The sequence below is a fragment of the Lissotriton helveticus genome, chromosome 7 (genome assembly GCF_964261635.1).
Source record: "Lissotriton helveticus chromosome 7, aLisHel1.1, whole genome shotgun sequence".
In the NCBI taxonomy this organism is placed as follows: domain Eukaryota; kingdom Metazoa; phylum Chordata; class Amphibia; order Caudata; family Salamandridae; genus Lissotriton; species Lissotriton helveticus.
Genome location: NC_136068.1, coordinates 100903249 through 100930549, shown reverse-complemented (window position 1 = coordinate 100930549; position 27301 = coordinate 100903249). Strand labels below are relative to the sequence as shown.

The window sequence follows — 27301 nt, the reverse complement described above, 5'->3', positions numbered from 1 at the left end:
GTTCTGCCAAACCAATCTTTTTTCAGTTGCATTTTGTGTGAGTACTTTTATGATATTGTAGATTCATGCTTTTTTACTTCTATCATTCTTCTGATTTCTACCATCCCTTTCCTGTTCCAGTTAACTTCTTCAAACAATTAAAATTTTGGATAACTTGGAGAACTCAGAGAATGACAAATTAATATTTAATTGATCTAGTGTCAATGGTCTTTTGAAGAACAAGTAACTACGGAGCTGTAATATGAGGTATGGCCTTATGTAGCTGTCAATGATTTAGCAGATATGGAGCGACGTTTGTTGAAACATAGCCTTTTCATATACAGAATATAACTGAAATGAAGTAAGCAACAATATTACATATTTGGGGGCATATGTATCAAATCCATTTCCCATTCGCAAATGGGCCGATTCTCAGTATCAGCCCGTTTGCACACGGTAAAAAGCTTTTTGGGATGTATCACCCCAAAAGGCCCTCGCAAAATAGGGAATAAAAAATTTGCTATAACCTATTTTGCAAATGCATTTAAGGAATCACAAATTGTGATTCCTTAAATGCAATGCAGGAAGCACCCAAGTTGTGCAATTTTGGCTTAAGAGATTGCAAATTACCACCAACTTCAAGTTGGTGGTAATTTACGATTTCTGTGAAAAATGCACTTTTTTGCATTTTTCAAGGAGTCATGTGGCGCACATACATGCACTAAGGGCATGTATGTGTGCCACAGGTGCACACATACATATTTCAGGGGTGCAACAGGGTGTCCTTGTGACACCCTTGCACCCTTGGAATTGCATTCGCAATTTGCGAGTACCTAATGGGTACTCGCAAATGGCAAATATCTTCCCATTCATTCCAATGGGCCTCTAGACCCATAGGAATGTATGGGAAGGTATTCCTTAATTGCAAATCGCAATTTGCGAGTCAAAATTAAGGAATATGGAGGAATCGCAATTATTAGCGCGATTCCGACATACATTGCATTTTGCGAGTCCTTCATTGCGATTCACAAAAAAACGCTATTGGGGACTCGCAAAACAATGTTTTCATACATATGCCCCTAGGTTCTTTAATAGTAAACATATTGCAGGGACACGGTAACAACCTTTCCCATAAGCCAGGCTCCCTGCCAACATCAACTAAAACATCAACTAAAACCAAAATATGCTAACAATGTCTTACTTTGACCCATAACATATGTCACTGCCTGCAGTAGTGGCCGGTGTTTCATACAAGGGACAGGGCGGGCAGGATGAGGGGGGCATAGGGGTCGTGAAGGGAGGGGAATAAAAAATAAGAGTACCTTCAGCCGGCCGCGTCCCGCTCCTCTGCTCCCTCCTATTCTTCAGGCACAGCATCCCAGCCTTCCCTGCTTCCAATCCTGAAACTGCCCTCTCATGAAAGCAGCTTCAGGATTGGCCTGAGTGCTCTTGATTAGCGCTCCAGAACAGACTGGGAGTCTGGTCCTACTCTCTCAGAGCTTCACTGAGCATGACGGTTTGACCAGCCTGGGATGGCTGGCCAAACCGTCATGTGCAATGAAGGTAGTGCACACACCACTACCCTCAGTGTTGTCAACCCCCAGGCCCCGCCCCCAAGACAACAGGAAAGGAGAAATAAAACAATTGTTGTTTTCTTTTTCCTTTTCTGATGTTTTTGGGGAGGCGACTTTCCTCCACCATAGCAGAGGAGCCGCCACTGAGTCTGCCTGCCCTATAGCCCTCATATGTTCCGTTTTTTGAGTCTGCTCCTCTGATGTTAATGGACTGTAAATTGCACCCTACACTGAAAAACAATCAACTGAAGGAATAACTTGGAGGGTCATAGCAGTAAAAATGGCCCTTTTAAAAACAAAGTGCAAAATGCTGGTCAGGTTATGTTTTCATTAAAAGAATTAAGTTTAACTATTGCAATTTTTCAAATTATCTATGCAGCTCAATGTATTTCAATGAGAATGAAATACTGGCCCTAGGTTCCAAGTGACAGGTGCAATGATAAGGGGTGTACCAAGCTGGTTGGATTCGCTAAAGGAGTATTTGACACTCGTTTTTATTCAAAAATACACATCTCCCCACCCTCAACACACAATTATTCCCAGCTTAGCTACTATCCACAGGCACCAAAATGATCGGAGGAGAAGGGTGAATGTGTCACTCGATATTTCAAAAATCCCTATCTCAACCCTTCCACAATACAACTTTATCCACCACCCCCATACATTACCTGGGGCCAGTGATATAAATAGGACCAGAGGAGGAGCACTTAAGTCAGAATTCGCTTGTCAGCATGTTTCCCTTCCTCTTTGTAGCACAATCTGGGCACTATGCACCTTACATTTGTAGTGGCACACTCCTTTACAGCACCCTTTTTCAAACATAATTCATAAACACACTGTTGTAAACATATTCACAAAAAATCCTTTTTTAAATTTAGGTAGCCTTCTTACCGCCGTCTTCTTGTTTAGTAGCGCTGTAAATAATTGGTGCTATTATTATCAGATGAAAAACCATCGTAATTAGTGCTATTATTATCAGATGACAAACCATCGTAATTACAGTTGTAATAATACTATTCATGTATTAATACCCACTGACTACCTCGCAACTGATTAATTGTACCAGTAAAAAGCATTTATTTAAAAAAACGAATGAATAGCGATAATTCTCCGATTGACACGATGAAAGAGAGGTACACCTGATGGACTGGAATTTAAACCCTCTTTCTCATCTTCTTTTTTTTATTTTACTCATTGCAGTTCACAATGTGCCTCACTGTAAACTGATATGAGAAATGTATGATTATATTGAATGATTAAAACCAATTAAAACATCAATAAATATAAAAATCTCACATTATAATGAGTTTAAGTTACCTCTTCTGAAGTTGTTAATGCTGCTCTGTTTGCAGATTTGCCAGTGCATCAGCTGCAGCAGGTTTAGGCCAGTTTAAGAGTGAGTTCCAACACATATTCACGGTACAGCTGTAATGTCTTTGCTGCATTCATATTTTAATCTACTTTAAGAACCATTTAAAAGGCAAGACTCAAAGTGATGCTGTTGTGTAAATAGAGTAATGTAAAGAAACAAAGTTTACTCTCTTAAGATCCTATGGTTTTACAAATTAAGACATATTTGACTTAATTTAGTCCTCAGCAAGTCCTAAATTTAGATACATCTCTCATGACAAATAACACACACAAATTTCACCTTAGCATTATTTATTAAGCAAACTAATCAGCCCACATTTAGTAGCATCGTGTGAAATGTATATGCAGACTTCATCCTTACATGTCAGTTATCATATGTCTATTGCTAAACAAGTGCAATTGATTACTTGATGACCAGAAAGAGCTATCATCTTTGCATAAAATCAGAAAATATGTCAGTTTGGTCCAGAGCATTCAGGTTTGTGGCAACACATCATGCCTGGGTCACAAGATATCTGATAATTTCGGCTTCCTTGTCTGGTAAGGGTTTTAAAGACGGGAACCGGTTTTACTGATCAAAATGCATGCACATTTTAATATCATCCATGTGCACATCTTCAGCTGTTTTTAACTCTTTAGGAAAACCTTCTTTTTATAACTCTGTTAGATGACACTGGACACAGCTATTGGCTTGGGCGTCATGAATGAATGAATATGAAATTTATAAAGCGCCAACTTAGCCCAAGGGCATCAAGGCGCTAAAACAGAACAATGTGAGGACAAATTAAAAACACACTCAGACAAGGATGGTTGTGAACAACCAGGTTTTTAGAGTTTTCTGAAAAAGGGAAGGTGACACCTGCCCGGAAAGTATTTCCGGGAGAGAATTCCACAACTTAGCTGCGGTTGCTGAAAAGGCTCTACCTCCCCATTTCATCTTTTTGAACCTTGGTACTATGATGAGGTTTTTTCTTGCTGATCTAAGCTCCCTAACGGGATCATAGCGCTTGAACATCGATTTGATACTGTCAGGGCCCAAACCATAGTAGGCATCGTGAGTCAAACAGGGATTTAAAAAGGATTCTGCCATCCAACGGAAGCCAGTGCAATGTAAAAAGAGAAGCCGATATTGAGTGATATTTTGGTAAGTCCATCACCAATCTATCAGTGGCATTCTGCACCAGCTGTAAGCATCAGTCTTTTGTTAATACCCAGATAAAGAGCGTTACAATAGGCCAATCTGGACATAATTAACAGCTTGTTTACGGGAAGCAAATGATAGGAACTGAAATATCTTTCTATGGATTCTGATTAAGCCAAAACAAGTTGACACTGTCCTGTTGATTTGTAGACTCATAGAAAGGGAATTGTCCACTAGGACTCCTACATTTTTCCCATAGGAAACAGGGCTTGGGCAGTTACCTAGCGAGTCCGGTCACCATTCACTGGACCAAATGTCCAAATTGTTGCCAAATATTAACACCTCGGTCTTCTCGCCATTTAATTTGAAGAAGTGTTGCATCCTCCACGAGGTGACTGCTTCCATACAATTTTTAAAATTGGTAGCGGAGTCACTAATACTATGGGTAATGGACACCTTGATTTGTGTGTCGTCGGCATAGAACAACACTTCCAGGCCAAACATTTTTACTACCTTGGCCAGTGGGGCAACGTAATGGTAAATAACGTGGGGCTCAGGGAGGAGCCCTGAGGGACTCCACACATGAGGGAATTTGGAGCTGAGTAGAAATTGCCCAATTTCACCGCTTGTGTCCGATCTTTAAGAAAGGAAGCAAGGAGCCCCAAAGCCGACTCACCGATCCCTATTTCCCTGAGATGGTGCACCAGTCTCAGTGGAGATAGGGTATCGAACGCTGCAGTAAGGCCAAGCAAGACCAGTAAGGTGGTGTGTTCTGTGTCCACCTGAGCATGAATGTTGTTACATACCACAGTAAGTGCAGTTTCCGTACTGTGACAGCTTCTAAAGACGTGTCGTGAGCCATCAAGAATGTGATTGGCCCTTAAGTACGCACTAAGGTGACGATTTAAGTATTTTTCCAAAATCTTAGCTGGAACTGTCAGAAGAGAGATCGGCCGGTAATTTTTAAGCTCCAAAGGATCCAATGAGGGCTTTTTTAGAAGCGGCCTAATCACTGCCGACTTCCAATCCGTTAGATATTGCCCCTCTGAGATGGCTAGATTCATGACCGTGGTAAGGTGGGGTATAATGGCTTCTCTGCCACTTTTTAGCACCTTAAGGGGACAGGGATCCAGATGGGATCTGGAGGTAAATCCTTCTAATAACTGATCAATAGTCTCCAATGAAATGCTAGGAAACAAGAGCAGTCTTGGTGTCTCATCCCAGAGATCACTATCATTGTTGTATATTTCAGGTTGAGAGGCTAAACCCCCTTCTGAATTGGATGCTTCCAACTGGGCATAGATATCCAAAATTGTAGTGTAGAAATAACTGAAAGTCCATCACAAAACTCCTGCGAGGACTCTAAAGAATCTATGACCGGGGTGGTGGGGGGGGGGGGGGTAGAGATAAGAGAGTTAATAATATTGAAAAGCTCTTTGAAGGATTTAATTGACTCTGTTATTTTAGAGTTATATCTTCCCTTTTCCTCCATTATAGCTGCCTTATATTCTTTCAAGCACTGTTTATGCCTCTCTCTGTCTGCAGGTGCTAGATCAATGCGCCATGCCCTTTCCTGTTTCCTGCACCCCTGTCTCAGTTTTCGAAGTCTATCAGAGAACCAGGGAGAGGAGGGCCTTTTTCTTGCTGTATAATGTCTTTTTACAGGTGCTAAGGTGTCCATAACTGTTAACAGCTTTTTGGATAATTCTGCTGCAGCCAGGCTAGCATCCAAGTTCTCTGGGAGATGGAAATTTGTGAGGAGGAAAGCAACAGCCTCTTTGCTAATAAGACTGAGAATCCACCTTTCTGCCATTTTCCTATTTTCTAATACAACCTTGGAAGATACCGAAATCCTTAAATTAAAAGGAATGTCAAAGTGGTCTGACTAGGTGAGGGGAAGAGGCTGATAGTATTCAGAATCACTTGAAAAACATATTTTCTGTTTTTGTCCATGCTTAAAAACAGATACATTGTGGGAAATTGACTGTGTTCTGTCTATATTTATCTTTGAATACCACTACAACGGTAACTGAGACCCTATTTAGAAAGCCCTTTCCATGCAATATGAAGTCCTTCATATTATAAAGATTAATTATAATTGAGGAGAGTTCAAGACAACCGGTTATATACCCAGGAGTAGTCTTCACAGAAAAATCCCCAACGAAAATATATGATGTTCTGAGCAATCAAACGGAACTCCTAAGCTGCAGTAAGGAATCTACAGGCTACTCTCAATACAGTAAATGCTGGAGTTCATGGTTTTACCATTAGGAAAAGGCTGAAAATGTATGACTTTCATAGAAGGGTAGTCAGACGAAAACACATTCTCTGCAAAAATAACATTGCAATTCAGCTTAGGTTTGCAAAGCAGTGCCTGAATAAACCACAAGGCATTTGCAACAGTGCCCTCTGGACAAATTAGACCAACGTGGAGTTGTTTGGTTATAATGAATAATAACATCTTTGGGGAGCACCAATTACTGTGTATTACCGCAAAAACTTCACACATCATGGTGGCGGAGGGGTGAGGATTTGAGGCCACATTAATACTGCTCTATACCATTACATTCTAGTGAAAATATGAGACCATCTGCACAACTGCTAAAGCTTAGCCAAGGGTGGATCATGCAAAAGAACAGTGATTCAAAGCACACTGTTAAATCTAAGACTGAATGGCTGATAAAGAAAAGAATTGGGATTTTGGAGTAGCCAAGTCTAAGTCCAGACATCAACACTTCTAAAATGCTGTGGGGGGTCCTAGGGAGAGCTGTACATAAACAAATGTGCCTTAAGACATCACCGAGCATAAGCAGTTCTATAAAGGGGAGTGGAGCATAATTCCTCAAAGTAATGTTTGAAACTGATAAAACTCTAACATGATCCTTTTACTTCATTATATTTCACACAGTACTGAATTTCTGTATGAACTTATTTTTGTTCAAAGAACGCTACTAAATGTTGGTTGATTTATCTGTTTAATTGATGCTAAAATAAAAATCTTAAGTGCTATTGTTATATCTGGTTGGATTCATCTCCTGGCTGGACTAGATGAGGACTAAATATAGGTAGGATATGTCTTAAGTAAAAGCATAACATCTTAAGAGGGAGTAAGTTGCTGCATCCCTACCGCAAAAATACCAGGTTAATTTGCTAATGTAGCTGCTTGGAAATACACCACCATTGCAAGTGTTACTAAGGTATATGTGTGTGATGATAGTCCTGTCTGTCTTCTGCATTACCAGATCTAAGCCTGATGCACTATGCATAATAGATCTGCCCGAGGGGCATATTACAAGCAAGGTTATTTTCTGCATTTTATCCCCCAGCCCCAGTCCTGATAATCTACAGGGGGTAGAAACAATCACAATTACAGGAATGTGGTAAAACAAGGTTCATATAAATTTCCAGTAACTCACTCTGTGCCAATTTCTGTGTACATGTTCAGGAAAATCCCTCCAAGCAGGTAGCCAGCCGCAGGACCAATGATGGCTGCAGTGTAGAAGATCGCTGAAAGCAAAGAAAGCAACCTGTTTTAGAACATTCTTTGCGCAGACACATTGCTAATCGTGCGATTAATTCTGGTTTTAAAAATGCAGCATCTATATTGCTGCTCTTCAACTTATTTTTTACTTTTTTAGTCTGCCATTTTCACCCTTTTGCCTTGCTAGCTGTTAGCTACCGATACCTCCTAATGACTCACTATAGCTAATCTTAGTAAAAATATTACCGATTTTCTTTCTTACTATTTCTATCGAAGTCATTTTCTTGCCAATGAGATTTCTCTCTGACTTTATGAGCTGCATTTCTCTTCCTGTTTGACTGGAACAATTCTTCTTCTACTACTATCCCTCTCTGTCATGAGCTTCCTTCAACTACCCGTCGATGAAAAGCTAATAGGTCTGTACATTTTTAACTACCCACTTCAGAGTGGTTCAACTGCCTTTCTCTAACCACTGTAAGAAGAACAAGGTAGCTATATTTGGCCATTTTTCACTGGTATATATCGTCATCTACTATCAATTATACACTACCATAAGATGGACTCTTATGCTCACCAGTTGCTGTATGGATTGGCTTACTTTACCCAACTCACACTTGAGCATAATTCATTTGTTGAACAATTTCTATTCATTTCGTAGAGGGATACATGTCCGTGACTTATATTTAAGCAATTGAAGAATACATTTCTTTTCACATATGAATTAATTTCCAAATGTCTTTCCAATTCTGATAAGGCAGAACTGAAGTTCGCTCTTAGCTGTGCATCAGGCGATGCTTATGGGGTCATTTAAACTGAGCCAGGCAGCCCACCAGACTGCTAGGTTACTAGAAGCCATGGCCTTTGTTCTCCCAGCGAAAGACCGCCTATCAGATTTAGAATCCTCAGGCAGGTGTGGACCTTTGTGACTTCAGCTGGGCTGCCACACCAGTGGCTTTGATACACTTGCTAAACTTTGGCCAGCAAGGACCATGGTTGTTGCATCCGCACTGTGAGTTGTTTTGTTTTGGAGAAATAAAGTCCCAAAGGGGGAGCTTTTAAAAAAAATTAAATAAAAAATAATGGCCCTGGTTCATAGGGAGTTATATTGCTGCACGTGGGGATGGTTCCACATTTTCCCTACATAGAACACCTTGCATGGAATTCCTTCATAGAAAGCATGAGTGTCAGCATGGAATTCCTTGATAGAAAACATGAGTGTCAGTCATGCCACCTTAAATCGGGTGAGGCAACCATCACTTTGTTCTGACAGCTTATGAAGTAAACAGGATGTCAAGTCAAAGTGTTATCCCAGCGGGGCCAGTGGAGGCTCTGCCACTATAAACCAAAAGCTTCCAATGACTCCAAACAGAGCAAGGGAACTTCAAGTTTCCCAGAACAGGAGCACCTCCTGTTTCCTTACCTGTTGGTCAGGTTGACATTCTTTGTCTGACTTCCTCATGAAATTCCCATGGAATGGCACTGGGGATTGATCCTTACTGATGGAAATAAAAGTGAAGGGCAGTGAAGGGTATAATTACATTCATATAAAAATAACTGGTGAAGAGCAAGTAGGTCATTGAGGATGTAATCTCTCAGTCAGAGATCGCTGTGTAACAGCATACCTTTCCTTTTGTTATCAAAAACACGTGTTCAAATAATGTGAGGAAATAGTGAATGCTTCTATTTTAATTTCATCTTAGTGGCTAAAGTCTGGGCGTTATATTAACATTCTTTGCAACCTGAAACTGTATTTCTCCGCATCAGATTGGAAGTCTAATGAGTTTGAATGACAGGAAGTGGCACAATGATGTATCTTCTTTCTCTTTCATGCCCTTGGAAATTATTATTGACTTCACCTTCCTGAATTTGTTCTTGAGATGTATTCCCTGTGGAGTTTACAGATGACTACTGGGACAGCTAGTTTCAGAGGAATTAATGGTTCAAAGAAATTAATCTAACAGAATCCTTTTCCCGATCTAGGTGATATCTAGAATTCTCACCCACCTCAAAACAAATATGTCACAGGGCAGGCTGATTAGACTATTTAAGCATAGGTCTTGAAATGAGTAAAGATTGAGGCTCACTCCATCAAGAAGATTATTTCCTGGACAGTTTGTAACTTCGCTCTTTTCAGCTCCACTTGATACATGAGCCACAGACACATTGACTCATAGGCAAGATATCCTCTCAAACTCCACAAGGATCTAAAAAGTGACACCATGGTTAGCAAAAAGGCTGTAGAAATGTGTGGTGGCTCACAAAGGCTCTGGCTCTTTGTATTAGTTTCCAAGGGTGCAGAAATTCTTTGCTTGCAGCAGTATTTCCTCCTAAAAGAAGCTGTTCAAGTATGGGAGGCAGGGCCCATCAGTGGGATGCCTTCTTGGCTTCAGCTGAACTATAACCCGCCCTTGGCATTACTGCTATCTTAGCCTAAGCACAAATGTAAGGAGAATTCCTATCTATTGGCTGCGAGGCTTCACCAGCATACCAGCCATCAACACCCAGATTTCCAGTTGTTATTCTGCATTAGGGCCCTCTGGAGAAACTCTTCACACTGTCCCAGGCTGTATTCTATTTGATCCTCTGAAGAGGTCTGAGCTGCACTCCCTTAGTCAACATTCACTAGCAAAATCAGCCCTTTTGATTTTGTGATCATTCGTCACTGGTAACAGGTGCCTTTCTGAACTAGTATATCACTGATATTGGCTGCTTTCGTTGTAATTAGTTGGTTCCTGTGCTCATTCCTCTGTGGAATGTACCACCTTCACCTAGCCCTCTCTTACTGGCATGAGCTGTTTTCCTGCAATCCTGTTTCACTCATGAAACCTGCTTCCTCCACCCACCCACCTCTCTCTAGTTAGAGATGCCTTCTTGTTCTCCTCTTTCACTGGCATGAGCTGCCTGGCTGTATTAACCCTCCACTGGTGGCGCTACCTTTCTGTACTCGTCTCTCATTGGTTTCAGCTGTCGTGTGCACCAGCTCTCACTGTCACGAATTCCCTTTCTGTACTCATCTCATATACGTGCGCTGCATTTCTGTACCCATCTTACACTGGAGTGAACTGCCTTTCTTTATTCATCTCCCACCTGCTATGACTGTTCTCCATGTGCCCATCTTTCAATTAGATGCACCTCCTCTCTACATCATCTTTCAGTAGCATGAGCTGTCTTCCTGTGCTTCTCTAACATCCAGTATGCGCTTTATTCCTTATGGTGTTGCATGTTGGTAGGATCTGTGTCTGGAATATCCACTTGTCATTCTCGTTTCAGTGACTTTTCGGTATTCACTGCTTACTGTATAGGCTGGATTTCTCTACAACTTTCATTTGCATGCTCTGACGTCCTGTGTTCACCTCTCACTGGAATCCGCTGCCATTCCGTCCTCTTTGATGTGAACTTTCCTTCTGCACCCATCTTTGTTACCTTAGTTGTTTTACTCATCTCGCACTGATCTGAGCTGCTCGCTGCATTCATCTTTCACTACTGTGTGCTGCGTACCTGTATCAATCTTCCACTGGCTGGAATTACCTTTTTGGTTGATAGCTTAATCCCTGTAAACATCTCTCAGTGATAGACGCTTTATTGCAAAATCCATCTCTCAGTGGCGTAAGCTGCATTCCTGGACCCACCTTTCACTTGCGTATGCTGGCATTGAGTACTCATCTTTCAATGGCATGAGTGGTCTTCCTATACTCATCTGAACCTGGTCTAGGGGGTCTTCTGCAATTACCACTCACTTGCATAATCTGTGTCTGTTGTTTCGTATGCCTGTATCCGTGCCACTTGTATGAGCTGCCAGCCTTCCTCTCTCCCTAACATCACTTGACGTCCAGTACTAATCTTTCTCTGAGTTGAGCTGTCGTCCAGCACTAATCCTCACTGTGATGACATGCCTTCGGGCAATCATCTTTCACTGGTTTGATTTGCCTCCATGTATTCAGCAGTTACCGATAAAGGCAGTCTTTCTGTACTCATCTATCATGGTCATGAGTTGCCCAAGTCAACTCATCTATCACTGGTGTGAGCTGTCTTTCTGTAACTGTCACTCACTGGCAAGAGTTGTGCCTTCCTGTGCTCACCTCTCAGTGATATGCTCTGTATTGTCTCTTGCTCATTTCTGAAAGTCATTGCTCACTGTATGGAATGTGGTCCGGTACCGCTCTATCACTTTTTCGCAGCAACAAGCTCCATTCCAATATCTAAAATTTACCCTCGTGAACTAGTGTTTCAGAAGAAAATGAGCATTTCTGAAAAAATATGGCGTTTGTGTTCAATGTTTGCCAATGCATTAGTGCAGACATGCATGCATCGTATTTCTACTAATTTTTTAAGTTTTCCTAAAGCCAGGTTACCAGATAGTGTAAGGATGACAACGATTCCACAGATATCTTGCAGCAGCGCGGACTTCTTTCACGTGGTAGGAAGCCGGTTCTACATCTAAGAAAACATGGTAGACGTAATTTTCTGTTCCATAAATCTACTGAGCAGCAACCAGAGGATTCGAAAAGTTTATCTGTCAGTGATATAATCTAGGGAATGCTTATGTGAAATATGAAAACCCCGAGGGCTGGAAGTTGATATCCAACTTAGTAAGATCTGCAGGAAGCTCTGATGGACAACATGAGACACGAGAGTGGCTCACTGACCACTTGACATCATTATCATCAAAGATAAGCAGTAAAAGCCTCCATGGACACTTTTTCTAATCAATTTGATGAGCTGCCTGGGTACTGGTTACTACGTGATGAGTGAATTCAGATTCTAGTGCCATGGCACCATCTAGTGTTATGAGCACAGGCATATTACGGAATCTATATATTATTCCTTAACTCAAGTTCCACCTTTTTAAAAAAAAATAAACCGATGGCAGTTAAAGGTCTGTGCCAATGAGATTAATGAATAGGTACTTTTAATTAACATTTAGTATCTCCGAAATAAGTACTAGATACATCAGAAAGATATGAAAAAAGGACCACTGGAAGTAAGATACCCCTTATTTTATGATGTAATATTAAATGACATTATGGATTTAACTGGATCAAATCTTATATCTATATTCATCGTTCCAAGCTAGGCGCTGTAGCTCTTACCCTTATTTGGTTCTGTGTGCATGTGATTAACATATGAAACAATCTTTGGAAGGGTTATAGCAAGCATGTCTCCTCTCTCAAGTCTGATTCTCAGCCGCATTTTACTGAGAGTCCACAGGGATTTTGCTGCCTCTGAGATATCACCAAAGACTCTCAAAACAGAAGGGATATAATAGTACACTATGACAGGATGTCAGGGGCAACATTGTTAGCCCTCTCGGTGACATATGACTTGTATAATAATCGCGAAATAAACAAGTCGTCTCTGTGGATAATGACCCACTTCCTCCGCTCCCCATTTGGTGGCTGTGCCTGAGTTTTCTACAGGGCACCAGAATGCTATTTATTTGCACCATCCGCGGTTTCTTTGGGCTGGGATACTTGGACAAATGATAAAGAGGCCTGAATGTCACTGCTCCTTATTGATGTAACTACAGCAGTATTTTATAGCTCTGGTGTTCAAACCTTCCTTCTGACTGCGGGAGTCGACTGGCAAAATTGCACAAAAGCACGCAACTGAAAATGCCTAGAAAGCGACATTAAGACTTTTTGAGAAATTGAATGTACTTGTGAGCGACTGCAGGTAGGGGTGGGGCTTTCGAACAGTGCCTCCCCTGAACGACACTGCTTTCTGCCTCTGGTGGATCTCAGGAAATCTGGAATCATTTATTCAGAAGGGATTAGATGTTTTATAGAGATTTTATATGCACAGATATGCTGCAGAGATAGACAAGTCACATACCTACAGCCCTGCGCACACACATATGTTCACTGTGATACAGCCGCAGGGCTTATTTCATTCTTCTAGCTGATCTCATGCTTGTACATATTTGTAATTAAGTATAGTAATCATTTAGAGATCAGCAGCCTACGGGTCCCTGCATCAGAGGTTTTTTTTTTGGTACAGCCCTTGAAGCATTTTAACCCATTAACCTCTATCAAAAATAACAAGTGTTTTAACATTATAAAAAAATTAATTATAAACTCGTATGCGATTATAGTTATTGACTTCTGACATGCCATGGTGGACAAAACAGCGAACTGTAACTGAACTGGTCATCCGCCCTCTTGTAATGTACCTACTTGTATACTTCACTGTAAAGCTACAAATGTTTGAATTTCCACTTTTAGAAGTTACACACATGAAGGCTACAATGTATACCTGGTCCTCATTATGTCCACAACCACTGGAAACCAGATCTGCTTTTAGTCGACTGAAGACTTTAGATGACGTCCAATATTCCACAAATGTCATGTGCTATTCTACAGTGTCAGAAACTTTCTTTGCAATCTAAGGGAGGATGTTAAGTACTTGAATCATACTATGGAGTCACACCGATTCTCTGAATGAACTGCCTCACATAGCCAAAACCAGTACCAGTACAAAAATAATCAACTATGCCTCAAATTGTGTATTATATGAAGGAGACGTTTTAAAATCAAAATGTTCAAACACGCAACACATCCATGTTATTTTAACCTCATCTATAATCAGTGGTGGCTTCCAGCAGGGAAAAGTGGTGGGGCAGCACGGGCAACAATAAAAAAAATACATTAAAATGAAAACTTATCTGCTGCCTCGGTGCTCTTCTGATCCTGATCACAGGCTCCAGCGCTCCCCTGCACCAATCCAGACGCTGCTCTCATGCTGTTAATACTATTACCTAGCATGAGAGTAGCACTGGGATTGAATAGAGCGGGCTGGTTTTACGCTCCTAGAGGGACTGGGAGCCTGTGCCGGCTGTTCCCCATGCTCTAGCCTTAAGATCTAAGCGTACATGACGGTTTGGCCGTTCTAAGGCAGCCAGGCAAACCGTCATGCACACTTGCAGTGCCCCGTGCCCACCACTCCTCCTGCTGCTGTTAGAGCATGCCCCCACCCACAAGACTCGGCTATGACTCCATCATGTAAAATAAAATGATAATAAAGCTGCTTTATTATCATTTTATTTTACAAGTTTTCTCATCTGCTGGCTGAGCCAGGGGGGTGAAGCTCCTTCGCCACAACGGAGGAACCTCTGCTGTCTATAATGCTACAACACTACAAAATAAAAGTATCCTGCGGCGTTGGTCAGCTGGTATGCAATCACTGGCTTTCTATTTAAAGAACATCACAGTTACTAAATCCAACATGTTGCCCTCCTCCAAGGACCATGTGTCTTACCAATGTAAACCGGAGAATAGTTGGACTTTACATTTTCATCTAAATATGTCACTCCGAGTGTGTAGAGTGGTGTAGCACCAACACCATGAAGGAACTGTCCAAACATGAAGAGAAACCTGTAGTTGGATAGATTGGACGCACTCTCCGTACAGTGCAAAGTCTGGTTGGAATGGCACATGCCTGTCTGTTCGGAGAAGTGCACCTCGTATGGGCTAGTCATAAAATGGGGTAGTGCAAACACTACAGAGCCAATCCCCATGATCAGTGCCCCCCAACCTAACCACTGAGGTTTGTGTCCGTTGCCCCCAAAGTAGCTGACGAAAATCAAGCAAACACATGCAGCAATGTCGTAGGAACTAGCGATCAGCCCACTGTGATAGCTGCGAAGGTCAAATCGACGTTCTATGGAGGTGATGACAGTGTTGATAAAGCCGTTGACAATCATACCCTGCAGAAAGGAAGCAACACAGAGGAAAAACAGCACTCCTTTTGGTGTATTAAAATACTGTAAGAAACTAGGAGTAAAGGCGCCCCATCCACACAAGTACTCCTTCTCAGATGGGACGAATTTAATTCCACATGGCTCATCACTGTCGTACTGTGCCTTCTTTGTGGGTGTTCCATTACAGAGGGGTTTGCTGTAGGAGTCTGAAGGGCTGCAAGAGCTGGAATGTAGGCTCCCATTGCACAATGACGTGTTGTACACTTCGTTCAAGCTCGGCGAGTCCGAATCAAACCCATTGCCATGTGAGGAGCCATTGAAACACAGAAGCTCCTTTTTGGAGTGATGAGAATTTTCTATTGTCAAATTGTGTGGCATTGCCATCAACTGAAAGTTCTAGGCTGAAAACTGCTTGATTTTGTTACTGGAGAAGGTGTGACCGACACTGAGTGTTCATTCACCAGTCTTTTAAGATTTCTGGATCAGACCCGAATCAAAGTTTTCAGAGAAGCTGTATTTCGTTAATTCTGCAAAAAACATAAGAATACAAAATTATGAATGATAGGCTGAAAAGTATTTTTCAAAGAAGCAGTAAAGTTTAAGCCCGAAAGAACCCACCAGGGACATCCAGCAGTTCTGAAATACCAGCAATTGCTATTTCTCTAGAATAAATGCCAATGGTCTGCTGTAAGAATCAATGGGTTTACCCAAAATTCTACCGGACCCGGGTCAAACTTACAGTACAATAAACAATTGGTCACAGTAGCAACAATTTAATAATAGGAAAGAACGAAATAGTGGCATTCACAGCACCAAAATATCAAGTTTTGCAGAGGATGCGATTTATTTTCAAGGCATAAATCACTTCTTATAGACAACTCAGTTGTTCATATATGCGGAACATAATTATATACGCAACATGGGTGCTCTGGTACGAGAATGGGTGGGAGTGGTCTGGGTCAAAGTGAGTGAGTGAGGGATATTGAAAAGGGAAAGGTAATGTGACATATATACATTAGATTTACATAGTAAAACCTGCCTGGCCTATAACAGGCCAAGTAAATCAGCAAATCAGTTAACTAGACAAAATGTCTGTGGAGGTTATTTTTCTCTGCTTTGATTACCTATTGACAAATCAAGTGATTTCTCAACAGGTTTTCTGGAAATAGACAGACTCTGCCCTCAGTCCCACCGGGTTATCAGTTGCGCCACATCTGGAAAGCAAATAGATTTCTATAGGCCAGTTCACCTACGTGATTACCTACAGAATATCCTCATTCTGGTGCCAAAGTCTGTCACCCATCTATGGTAATATATAAATGTCCACTGATTTAATTAAATACAACAACACAATACCATTCCCAACATGGTGCAAAATCAGCAGGTGAAATCTACTCTATTACAATATAGCAGAATCTAGTCTGTACTAAGACTTTTAAACAGAGACTGGAGAACTTTTAGTTCCCTCCAAACTATAAATGACGCTTTATGTCTTGCATTGAATGTTATTCACAACAGACTGAAATGGTTCTAGGTGATTATTTCGATAAATTAATTTTTGGGCCGAAAAAAACAAACCTCTGCTGAAATGTGAAGCTTAATAGGAGAAACACTAAATAGCAACAATATATGATTAAGGACCAAGAGCTTAAGATATGTTTTAAGGACATACAAGAATACTTAGGGGTTTCATAATCTAGTTTTTTCAAATTACAACACATCACCGCTGCAAAACTCGAGTGTTTCTCATGCAGAGTTTTAATATTTTCCTGAAACCTAGACCAACGTGTGATACACTAGCTCTTTTAAGAGGTTCAAGTGTGGACAAAGTATTTTGCCCAGAAGCTCAAGAGCTTTCCACTTTGGCTAGTCCCTCTGCCCCAGGTGGAGTAGATTTTGGCAAACCCGACTGCACAAACACATGCAGTATTCAGATTCAGATTCAACAAACCCAATTGGATAAAGCGTGAATATTTGTGGTGAAACATGCAAACATACAAAATGCAGATTTTTTGCCCCAACATAAAGATCTGCCTGCAAGTAGTCGGGTCTTACTTCAGACCTAGTGGTAACTAAGGGGTCTATTTGGATGGCAGGTGGATCGTCACCACCGCCAAATGACCCCAGTTCACCCCCACCATATTAGTATGGCGAAGGGCACCAGGGCGGAAGGAAGATCGTCTGCCGCTTTTCTGCCGGTCGGATTGCCGGTCGGGCGGAAAAGGAAGTCAATATGGTGCTGGTGCCTTGCAGGCACCGCCTTCCATATTAGTATGCCTGCCTGTCCATGGCGCAGACTCCGCCGTTTAAAGGCATGCGGAGATGGGCATTGGGGGCATGTTGTGGGCCCCCGGGGGGTGTTTGGTTGCACTGGGGTACCCATGGTACCCCCCAACATAGGCATGGACAAGGTGGGAGGCACCGCGGTGCCTGTCACATTGTGCATGCCAATGCACAACATGCATATATTGCATTGTGGCGGGTGCTGCTTACAGCACAGCCCACTACAATGTAATATATTCGGGAGGCCACCGCCACCGTGGCAGTGGCATCCTAATTGCCATTGCGGGACCGGCCCCCCTTTTGCGGGCAGTCCTGTTTGCTGTTGTGGGTGTACAAAGTCCGCCCGCCATGGTAATGATGCCCTTAGTCTTGAAATTCAAGAATTAAGAAATGCTCATTCACGGTAAAAGGCCTGTGTATAAACATATCTAACTCCCAGAAACTCATGACCATGTAACACCTAAGTCTGAGAGAATACAAAAGTACTCTCAGAAAACGCTGAGAGAAGCAGGCTTGGGCATTTGTTATACACCTACACAGGAGTGACATATAATTCAGAGAAAAGCTTTGTGAATTGGCTGTTTCGCTTGCATTCTGCTAAGAAGCAAAATGACTAGAGGTGGAGGACCGCCAACTCTTTATTCCTTTTTTTTCTTCCTTTATTTTATTGGTTCAGTTCAAAGCCATATGGACAAAAAAAAACATATAAAACAATTATATCTTATCACAATCAACATACCAGTATACCAGATTTATGGTATAGATATTCGACATAGATAATTAAAGATAAGTGCAAATTAAGAGATAAACAATAGAAGCAATAATGATATCAAATAGATACAATCTATACAACAGATTATCCTATTTAACAACAGGAATAATGGTTCCTAGGAATCCAGATGGTCTATCATAGCCTGCCAGATTTTGTACCCTATTCGCTTTTTCCTGGCTGATTTGATCCGATATAGATTAAATTCTAAATAAAAAACATTATAAAACTTTGCTCGCCACATTTCATATGTAGGTGCTTCAGGCTTTAACCACATTGATGATATACAAAGGCGAGCTACAGCCATAGCCATAAATATAACATATCTATTTTCCTGATAACCTAGAAACAAATTATTATCATTAGATAAACCAAAAATAATCATCTCTCTTGAGATTATTACAGCACACTTTGTAATATATGCTAAAACAAAATTCTATGGATACAAAAAAAGGTTTTAATATAGGGCAGTCTGAAAAAATATGTACAATATCTGCCAAATCAGATTGACACCTATAACATTTCCCATTATTAGCATTGCCCAATTTTAGCATTTTAAGTGGTGTATGGTAAAGATTAAATAAAGTTTTGTAATGCTGTGAATATAAATTGGCAGATAAAATAATTTTATCGGCTGTGAAGATTGATTCTTGAAAGGGTACTACCGATGTACCTAATCTTATACACCATTTGGATTCCTGCTGTTCCATATCATCCTGCTGTAAATTTAACAAATAGTTATATATAGTCCCTATACGTGTTGGTTTTCTAAGTATTTCAATAAAGTCATTATGACAAAGTGGTAAAGCATTTGGATGTTTAAAAATAAAATTGCGTATTTGCAAATACTTAAAGAAGTCATGTTGAGAGAGACTATATTTATCTTTTAACTCCTGAAATGAGGCAATTGTACCGTCTTTGACCATATTACCTATAGCTGTTATGCCTTTTTCCCGCCATACACACATAATGCGATCCCTAAATATTAACGGAAGCAATTCTATAGAATTACAAGGAGTATAGAAATTAATACGTCCCAAAGAAATAAGCTTCCGTATAGATCGCCATCCTTTGAAGGCGGACATTATTAGTTTAAATCTAGTTATTTTATAGTAACTAGGTTCTAAAAAGCAGAGCAACATTTGCCGAGATTGTGGGCCAAGTAGGAGAGAAAAGATATCTGGGCTTTCAAATGTGGGCGGGGTTCCGCCTATTGCAAAATATTTAATATTTTGCATGAGACATGCCAAGTAATATAATGCAAAAGAACTATTGTTACTTACCTGTAAACAGGTGGTTCTCCAGTATTGGTGTCTTTCATAGATTCACATGCTTGAATATTCCCCGTCGTCGAAGTGGGAGTCCCACGGTATATAAAAAATAGCAATAATGCTAATATAACATAAATGATAATATCATATAATAATAATAGAGATAATACACTGTAAAAACCTCTACAATGGTAACTTCCATAGGAAGACAGTATAAGAGAAAAAACTCATTTGTAACATATCAGTGTCATTATGTTGGTCCAAACTGCAGCCAATCAGGCTCACGCACCCTCTAGAACCTTCTCCTCAGAAGCTCAAGCCCTCAGATTTTCGTAGCACTAGTAATAATAGCGTATGAGGAGAAGAGAGCCTCTGAGGGGAGGAAGGGTGGGTCGCATGTGAATCTATGAAAGACACCAATACTGGAGAACCACCTGTTTACAGGTAAGTAACAATAGTTCTTCTCCAGTATTAGGGGTGTCTTTCATAGATTCACATGCTTGAATAGAATAGATAGCAGTAACTCCTTAGCACTGGGATTGCAAGCATCTTCACAAGAAGTAAACACATAGCTTAAAAGCATATAGCAATCACAGAAGAGAAAGGAGGAGGGAACAGAGGCTCACCTTATTTAAAGAGATGGCGAAGCACTGCTTGCCCCACTGCGGTATCCGCCTCGTTGATGGAATGCAAACAGTAATGTCTGGTAAAGGTGTGCCTATTCGACCACGTTGCCGCCCGGCAAATCTGGTGTAGAGGCACTCCGGCAAACAAGGCGGTGGAGGACGCCATCGCTCTCGTCGAATGTGCCTTCACAGGACCCTGTAAAGGCTTGCCAGCTTGTTGGTGACAGTAGGATATGGCTGCTGAGAGCCATCTTGCAAGTGTCTGTTTTGTCACTGAATGTCCCCTTCGCATTCTTCCATATGCTACAAAAAGCTGATCTGATTTGCGGAAGGGGGCAGTTCTTGAAATGTAAAACTTTAGACAACGGCTGATGTCTAAGGAATGAAGGCGTTGTTCTGCCGGTGACTGTGGATTCGGAAAGAAAGTCTTCAAGAAGACAGGTTCGTTCAGATGGAAATCTGTAGGCACTTTTGGCAAAAAAGAGGGATTGGTCCGAAGAGACACCCCATCTGGTTTGAATTGCAAATAAGGAGGCTTGATTGTGAAAGCATGAAGATCGCTGACACGGCGAGAAGACGTTAGGGCCAAAAGCAAAACGACCTTCCAGGTAAGAAACTTGTTGTCTGCTCTGTGGATTGGCTCAAACGGAGGCTTCATGAGCTGTGACAATACCACGTTGAGCTGCCATGTCGGAGGCGGGCGTCTGATAGGAGGAAACTTCCTGAAGAGACCTTTAAAGAATTGTCTGATAATTCTGGATGAGCAGAGAGAGGTTGAGCCATCATGTCTGAAACGTGAAATAGCTGCCAGAAAGACCCTCAAGGTGGCATGAGAGAGGCCAGACTGAGCAAGGCTTAGAAAGAAGGGCAACAGCTGTTCTGGGGCAGAAGTGAGTGGGTGGACATTTGCTTCTGCGCACCAATGGCAAAACCGTTTCCACTTTAGTTTGTACGTTTGAACAGTTGAGGAAGCTCTAGCAGAAGCCAGAATCTCTCTGCATTCCTGGGGCATCTCTAAATTCGCGAATTCGAGGAATTCAGGTTCCATGCCCATAACTGAAGAGTGGTCGGGTCTGGATGGCAGACTTGGCCCTCGTCCATGGACAGAAGATCTGGACGTGGATGCAGACGAATGGGCGTGCATTGGGACAACAGAAGAAGTTCCGAGAACCAAGCCTGTCTGGGCCAACGAGGTGCAATCAGTATCAAGTGGCAGGGTTGCCTGCGCATCTTCCACAACGTCCTCGGCACCAATGGTATGGGAGGAAACGCATAGGCGAACAGGCCGCTCCAGTCCATGAGAAGGGCGTTGCCGCTGGACCCCGGATGAGGATGCCAGCTCGCAAAGGCGGGGCACTTCCGATTCAGTGGAGTGGCAAAAAGGTCCATCAGGGGACGACCCCAACGGCGGAACACCATGTCCAGAGTTTGTTGATGAAGCTCCCACTCGTGGGTAGACGATGTGGACCTGCTCAACGAATCCGCTAGGATGTTTGAAACCCCCGGCAGATGGACCGCCGTCAGGGAGATTCGATGATGAAGAGCCCAGTTCCAGATCTTCTGAGCTAGCCGAGACAAGGGCTGAGATCTTGTGCCGCCCTGTTTGTTCATGTAGTGCATGCTGGTTGTGTTGTCCGTTTGAACCAGCACGGACTCTCCTTGCACTACTGGCAGAAAAGATCTGAGAGCAAGGAAGATCGCCAGCAGCTCCAATCTGTTGATATGCCATGTTCGTTGCGACGGTGTCCACTTCCCTTTGATTGAAAGGTCTAGGAGATGAGCTCCCCAACCCTCCATGGATGCATCTGTGGTCAGCGTTAGATCCGGAGGAAGGGCCAGAAAGGAAACTCCTTCGTTTAGGTTGGATGGTTCTCTCCACCAAAGGAGACTGTCTTTCATGCGAGACGAGACTCTCACTAGATCGTTGAAGGATCCTGACACTTGGCGCCATTGCAGGTCTAGTTCCTCCTGAATAGGGCGAGTGCGGAGCCTGCAGTTCGGAAGCAGAGCGATGCAGGACGACGCCATCCCCAGAAAGGACTTCAACATGCGCACAGAAACTGACTGTTTTGAACGGATGAGGGTGACCAGACGTACTATTTTCACCTGTCGTTCTTGGGAAACGAAGGCTTTTGATAATTCCGTGTCGAGAATGGCACCCAGGAAGTTCCTTCGTTGTGATGGTGTTAAGTGTGACTTGTCCACGTTGATGGTCAACCCCAGCGACTCGAAAGTCCGCAGGCAGAGACTTGTGTCGTGAGCCAGCTGAAGAGGAGACGGAGATTTCAGAAGGCAATCGTCCAGATAAGGAAAAATCTGCACTCCTTGAAGACGTAGATAAGCCATGACTGGGGCCAGGACCTTCGTGAAAACACGAGGTGCCGAACGCAGGCCGAAAGGCAGCACCTTGAATTGGTAATGGACAGCGCCCACCTTGAACCTCAGAAATTGGCGATGTTGTTGCAGAATCGGCACATGAAAATAGGCGTCTTGCAGATCTATTGTGGACAGAAAATCTCCGCTGCAGAGAAGCCGCAAGACTTCTGACAATGTGAGCATGCGGAAAGACTGCTGTTTCAGAAAGAAATTGAGCGCTCTCAAATCCAGTATAGGCCGCCACTCTCCCGTCTTCTTGGCAATGAGGAAAAAACGTGAGTAGAAACCTGTCCCTTGTTGTGATATAGGAACCACTTCGACTGCACCTTTTAGTATGAGAAGACGAACTTGATGTTGCAATTCTAGAAAATGGGGAGGTGGCGGGCCTGATGGCGGAGAATGAGGAGGAATCTCTGTGAACTCCAAGGCATGACCCTTGCGAACAATGTCCAATACCCATTGGTCCGATGTTATCAGAGACCATTGGGAATAAAACCGCAAGATTCTCCCTCCAACTCCTTGTGTGACATGAGAGTCACTGGCGTTTGTTGTTGGCACCCCTATAAGTAGGTTTTCCTTTATAGGGTCGTGACTGATTTTGGCGAGTAGACTGCTGAGAGGAGTAACGTTGATTGCCTTGGTTGAATTGGCGGTACTGAGTGTGTCCTCCTCGAAAATTCGTGGAAGACGAACCTCTTCCACGGGCGCCACGAAAGGGCTGCTTCTTAAATTGTAAGGAGACTAGCGATTTTGCTGTATCGGTGTCCTTTTTAATTGACTCAAGCGCCTCGTCAATGTGAGCGCCAAAAAGAGATTCACCGTCATAGGGCATGTCGAGTATCTTCGACTGGACTTCTTGCCGGAAAGAAGTGGATTTAAGCCAGCCCTGGCGGCGGAGAGCCGCAGCACTGGCGAGGATGCGAAATCCCGTACTCGCCACATCAATCGCGCAGTCAATCAGTTCCTCTGACGCCCTCATGCCATCCTGGAGAACTTGCTGGGCTTCCGCTCTGGACGCTTCTGGAATTAGAGAAACGAATGCGGAAATGTCCGACCACATTTGCCTGTCGAAGCGACCTAGAATGGCCAACGCATTTGCAGCGCGTACCGATGTAGAGGACATGGTGGAAAATTTCTTCCCAATGGCGTCCAAACGTCGACCCTCTCTATCAGGTGGAGTAGTGAGAGGAGTCGCCGGATTACGTGATCGTCGCTGTGCCGCCTGTGTGACAACCGAGTCCGGTTTGGGATGCGACAGCAAACAAGCAGGTGAACCCGCAGGAGCCTTGTATTTCTTTTCCAGGCGAGGGACTTGTGCCGGCAAGGAGTTAGGAGAATGCATAATTCTTATCCCTTCTTTCCATACAAATTCTATGATTGGTATGGTGTGAATTTGTTTGCATGGTTTGTTTTTGAAATCGTAGAGAAAGCAATCTTCTTGCCGTTGTTCTCTCGGCAATTTAAAGCGGTCCGCCGCTTTATTCATCAGCACATGGAAGCTTGCTGTATCAATGGTAGGCGCATCACCCGCCTCTGGCTGTTGCGGAGAAGGTGTCTGTATCCGATAGTCGTCGTAATCCGCCATATCTGGATCCTGATCATCGTCAGTATCCTGGTGTAATTCCCCTTCTTAACTGTCCGACTCATCCACCCCGTGCGCACCAGGTTGCGGAAGAAGAGGGGGGTGAGGGCGGGGAAGCTCTGTCAAAAGAGGCTGCTCCAAAGACTGTGGATGGGTGGCAGGGCCGGAGTCCTCCGCAGGAGCGTGGCTTGGAGTACCCTGAGGGGTAGGCGGAAACCTTCTGTTGTAGTCATCCAGCATATGCTGGAGGTTTGAAAACAAAGAAACTGGAAAAGATGCCATAGGCAACTGGACAAATTGGTCATCCGGTTGGACCACTTCCTCCACGTCCTCCTGGTCAGAACTGGAGTCTTGACATTTTATAATCAATTCTGATGGACTGTGAGCTTCATCGTCATCATCTTCCCCCATAGATCCAGTCTCGTGATCAGTTGCCATCAAAGGCGAGGGTAATTGGAGATCAGGAGGCGGCAGCTGCATAGAAGAATCCCTGCCAGAGGTCAAGGAAGGCAGTGGTACCAGAGGCATGGTGGCAAAAGAACCCGATCCTGACGAGGATCCTGAACATGCCGCTGAAGAAATCGCCATCGTCGACGAGGTAGGGCCCACTGAGGGATTCGTCGTCGACGGTATCGTCGTCGACGGAACGTGCGTCGACGGAGCCGTCTTTGCTGGAATCTGAGGAGACGGTGTCTTCGTCGACGGTATCTTCGTCGACGATACTTTCGTCGACGGTATCGTCGTCGACGGTACCTTCGTCGACGGTACCTTCGTCGACGGAACCGGCGTCGCCTTCTTCGACGACGACGCCGTCGTCATGGAGCTGGTCGACGGAGCACTCGACGTCGACGGGGCTCTCGTCGTCGGAACCATCGTTGCCTTCTTCGTCGACGATGCCGACGTCGACGAGGTGGTCGACGGAGAGGCTGACGTCGACGGGACCTTCGTCGACGAGGAATTCTTCGACGTCGAAGAGGTTTTCTTCGTCGACGGCAACTTCGTCGCCGACGAGACAATAGGGATCGTCGACGGGATCGTAGGAGTTCTCGTCGACGTCGAGGATGTCGACATCACCGTCGTCGACGACGAGGAAGCAGACGTCGTCGTCACAGAGGTCGTCGACGAAGACAGCAAAGCCAATCTTGTGGACGGAACGGTCGTCGACGAGCCCGTCGACGACCTGGGAGTCAGGACTGTCAGAATACTGATAGAGCCTGGACAAGACGCCTGAGAGCCAGGTCTCGTGGGCGTTGACACAGAAGGCATAGAATTTGAAGATTGTGCCACAGGCAAAGCCAGCTTTTTCTTTTTCTGAAGAAAAGGAGAAGGCAAGTTTTGAACACTCCCACGCTTGGAAGGAACAGTGGAACAGCCTGACTGAAGACTTACTGCGTCTGACAGAACATCTTCTTTATCTTGGAGGCGCTTCAACCATATAAGAAGGCGACCTTCCCTGTCTCTGAGAGTCTTAGAAGGAAGAGCTCTACAGATTTTACATTCATCCACCTTGTGGTCAGGGTACAGGCAGTAAATACACTTTTGGTGTGGGTCCTTCTCAAACAAACGCAGTTTCCCACATGAAGAGCAAGCTCTAAACAAGGACTTCTTACTTGACATTCTTGGAAAAATAATTTGAAGAGACAAACTTTGAAGAAAACTGAGCAGAGCTCAGGGAGACTCCCTTCACACGACGTGCAGTAGAAAATCTGAGGGCTTGAGCTTCTGAGGAGAAGGTTCTAGAGGGTGCGTGAGCCTGATTGGCTGCAGTTTGGACCAACATAATGACACTGATATGTTACAAATGAGTTTTTTCTCTTATACTGTCTTCCTATGGAAGTTACCATTGTAGAGGTTTTTACAGTGTATTATCTCTATTATTATTATATGATATTATCATTTATGTTATATTAGCATTATTGCTATTTTTTATATACCGTGGGACTCCCACTTCGACGACGGGGAATATTCAAGCATGTGAATCTATGAAAGACACCCCTAATACTGGAGAATTTGGAACTCCCCAACCCCCACTTAAAATTGGTAATATCATATATTTAGATGCTCTTCGCGCAGATTTCCAGCCCCATAAAAATCGATCAGTTATAGATTGTAGTTGCCTCAATTGTAATGTAGATATCTCCAATGGTATTGCACGAAAATAATATAAAACTTTTGGTAAGATGGTCATTTTTAAGACATTGCGTCTCCCAACTAATGACAAGTGTAAACATTCAAATTTCTCTAGTTGGTTTCTAACCGATTGCAATATATCTGACCAGTTCGCCATAATTAACTGTTGAGGTAACAATCTAATTTTGTTGCCCAAATATTTGGCCTCCGGGGTAACCCGGCTATCATTAGTACATAATCCTGCTGAGCATATAACCTGAGTCTTCTGGATATTAAGTTTGTACCCTGACACAGTACCAAATTCGTGAGTCAGATTTTCAATTTCAATTAATGCAGATTCTGGATCAGATGTTATAACCGCAACATCGTCAGCATAGGCTAACACCCGTATGTTGCCCCCGGGCAAAATCATGGATTGTATATGTTGGGATGACATCAACGTCTTTAACAGTGGTTCTATATACATGGCAAATAAAATAGGTGAGCAGGGGCACCCCTGCCGTGTGCCCCGCGTGATATTGACTGCAGTTGACTCTTGCCCCGAAATACATATCTTGGCCCTTGGATGTCTATACATAACTTGTAGAGCAGATATGAATCGTGATCCAAATCTAATTTTTCCCAGAATCGCCCATAAAAATGCCCATGTAACGCGATCAAACGCTTTTTCGGCGTCTAAAAACACCAATCCAACGTTCAAGTGATTTGTGGTAGCGTAATCTAATGTTGCAATAACACGGTGTATGTGATTAATCGTACCGCGACCTGGGAGAAAGCCATGCTGTTGTTCAGAGACAAGAGCAGGAACGACTTGACTCAGTCGATTTGCAAGGATTTTAGAGTACAATTTCGCATCAACATTTATAAGTGAGATAGGTCGATATGACCCAGGGAGATGCGCAGGCTTATCTTTTTTCCTAAATACAACTATGCTTGCATCATCCCATGATGGTGGTGGAGACCCATTTTGGGCTTCTAACAACGTTGCCAACATATCATCTTTAATTGTGGAAAATAACACA

General features: G+C 43.1%; 1 protein-coding gene across 1 annotated transcript in view; it reads right to left on the bottom strand.

Moving 5' to 3' along the window:
• Nucleotides 1–27301, bottom strand: part of SLCO4A1 (solute carrier organic anion transporter family member 4A1) — a 330005-nt gene that overhangs the window by 194006 nt on the left and 108698 nt on the right. The window contains exons 2-3 of the mRNA XM_078651610.1: nucleotides 14801–15769; nucleotides 7482–7572 (exon numbers count right to left, since the gene is read on the bottom strand). Coding sequence (XP_078507736.1) covers nucleotides 7482–7572; nucleotides 14801–15626 — 917 coding nt within the window. The 5' untranslated portion in view covers nucleotides 15627–15769. The remainder of the gene's footprint in view (nucleotides 1–7481; nucleotides 7573–14800; nucleotides 15770–27301) is intronic.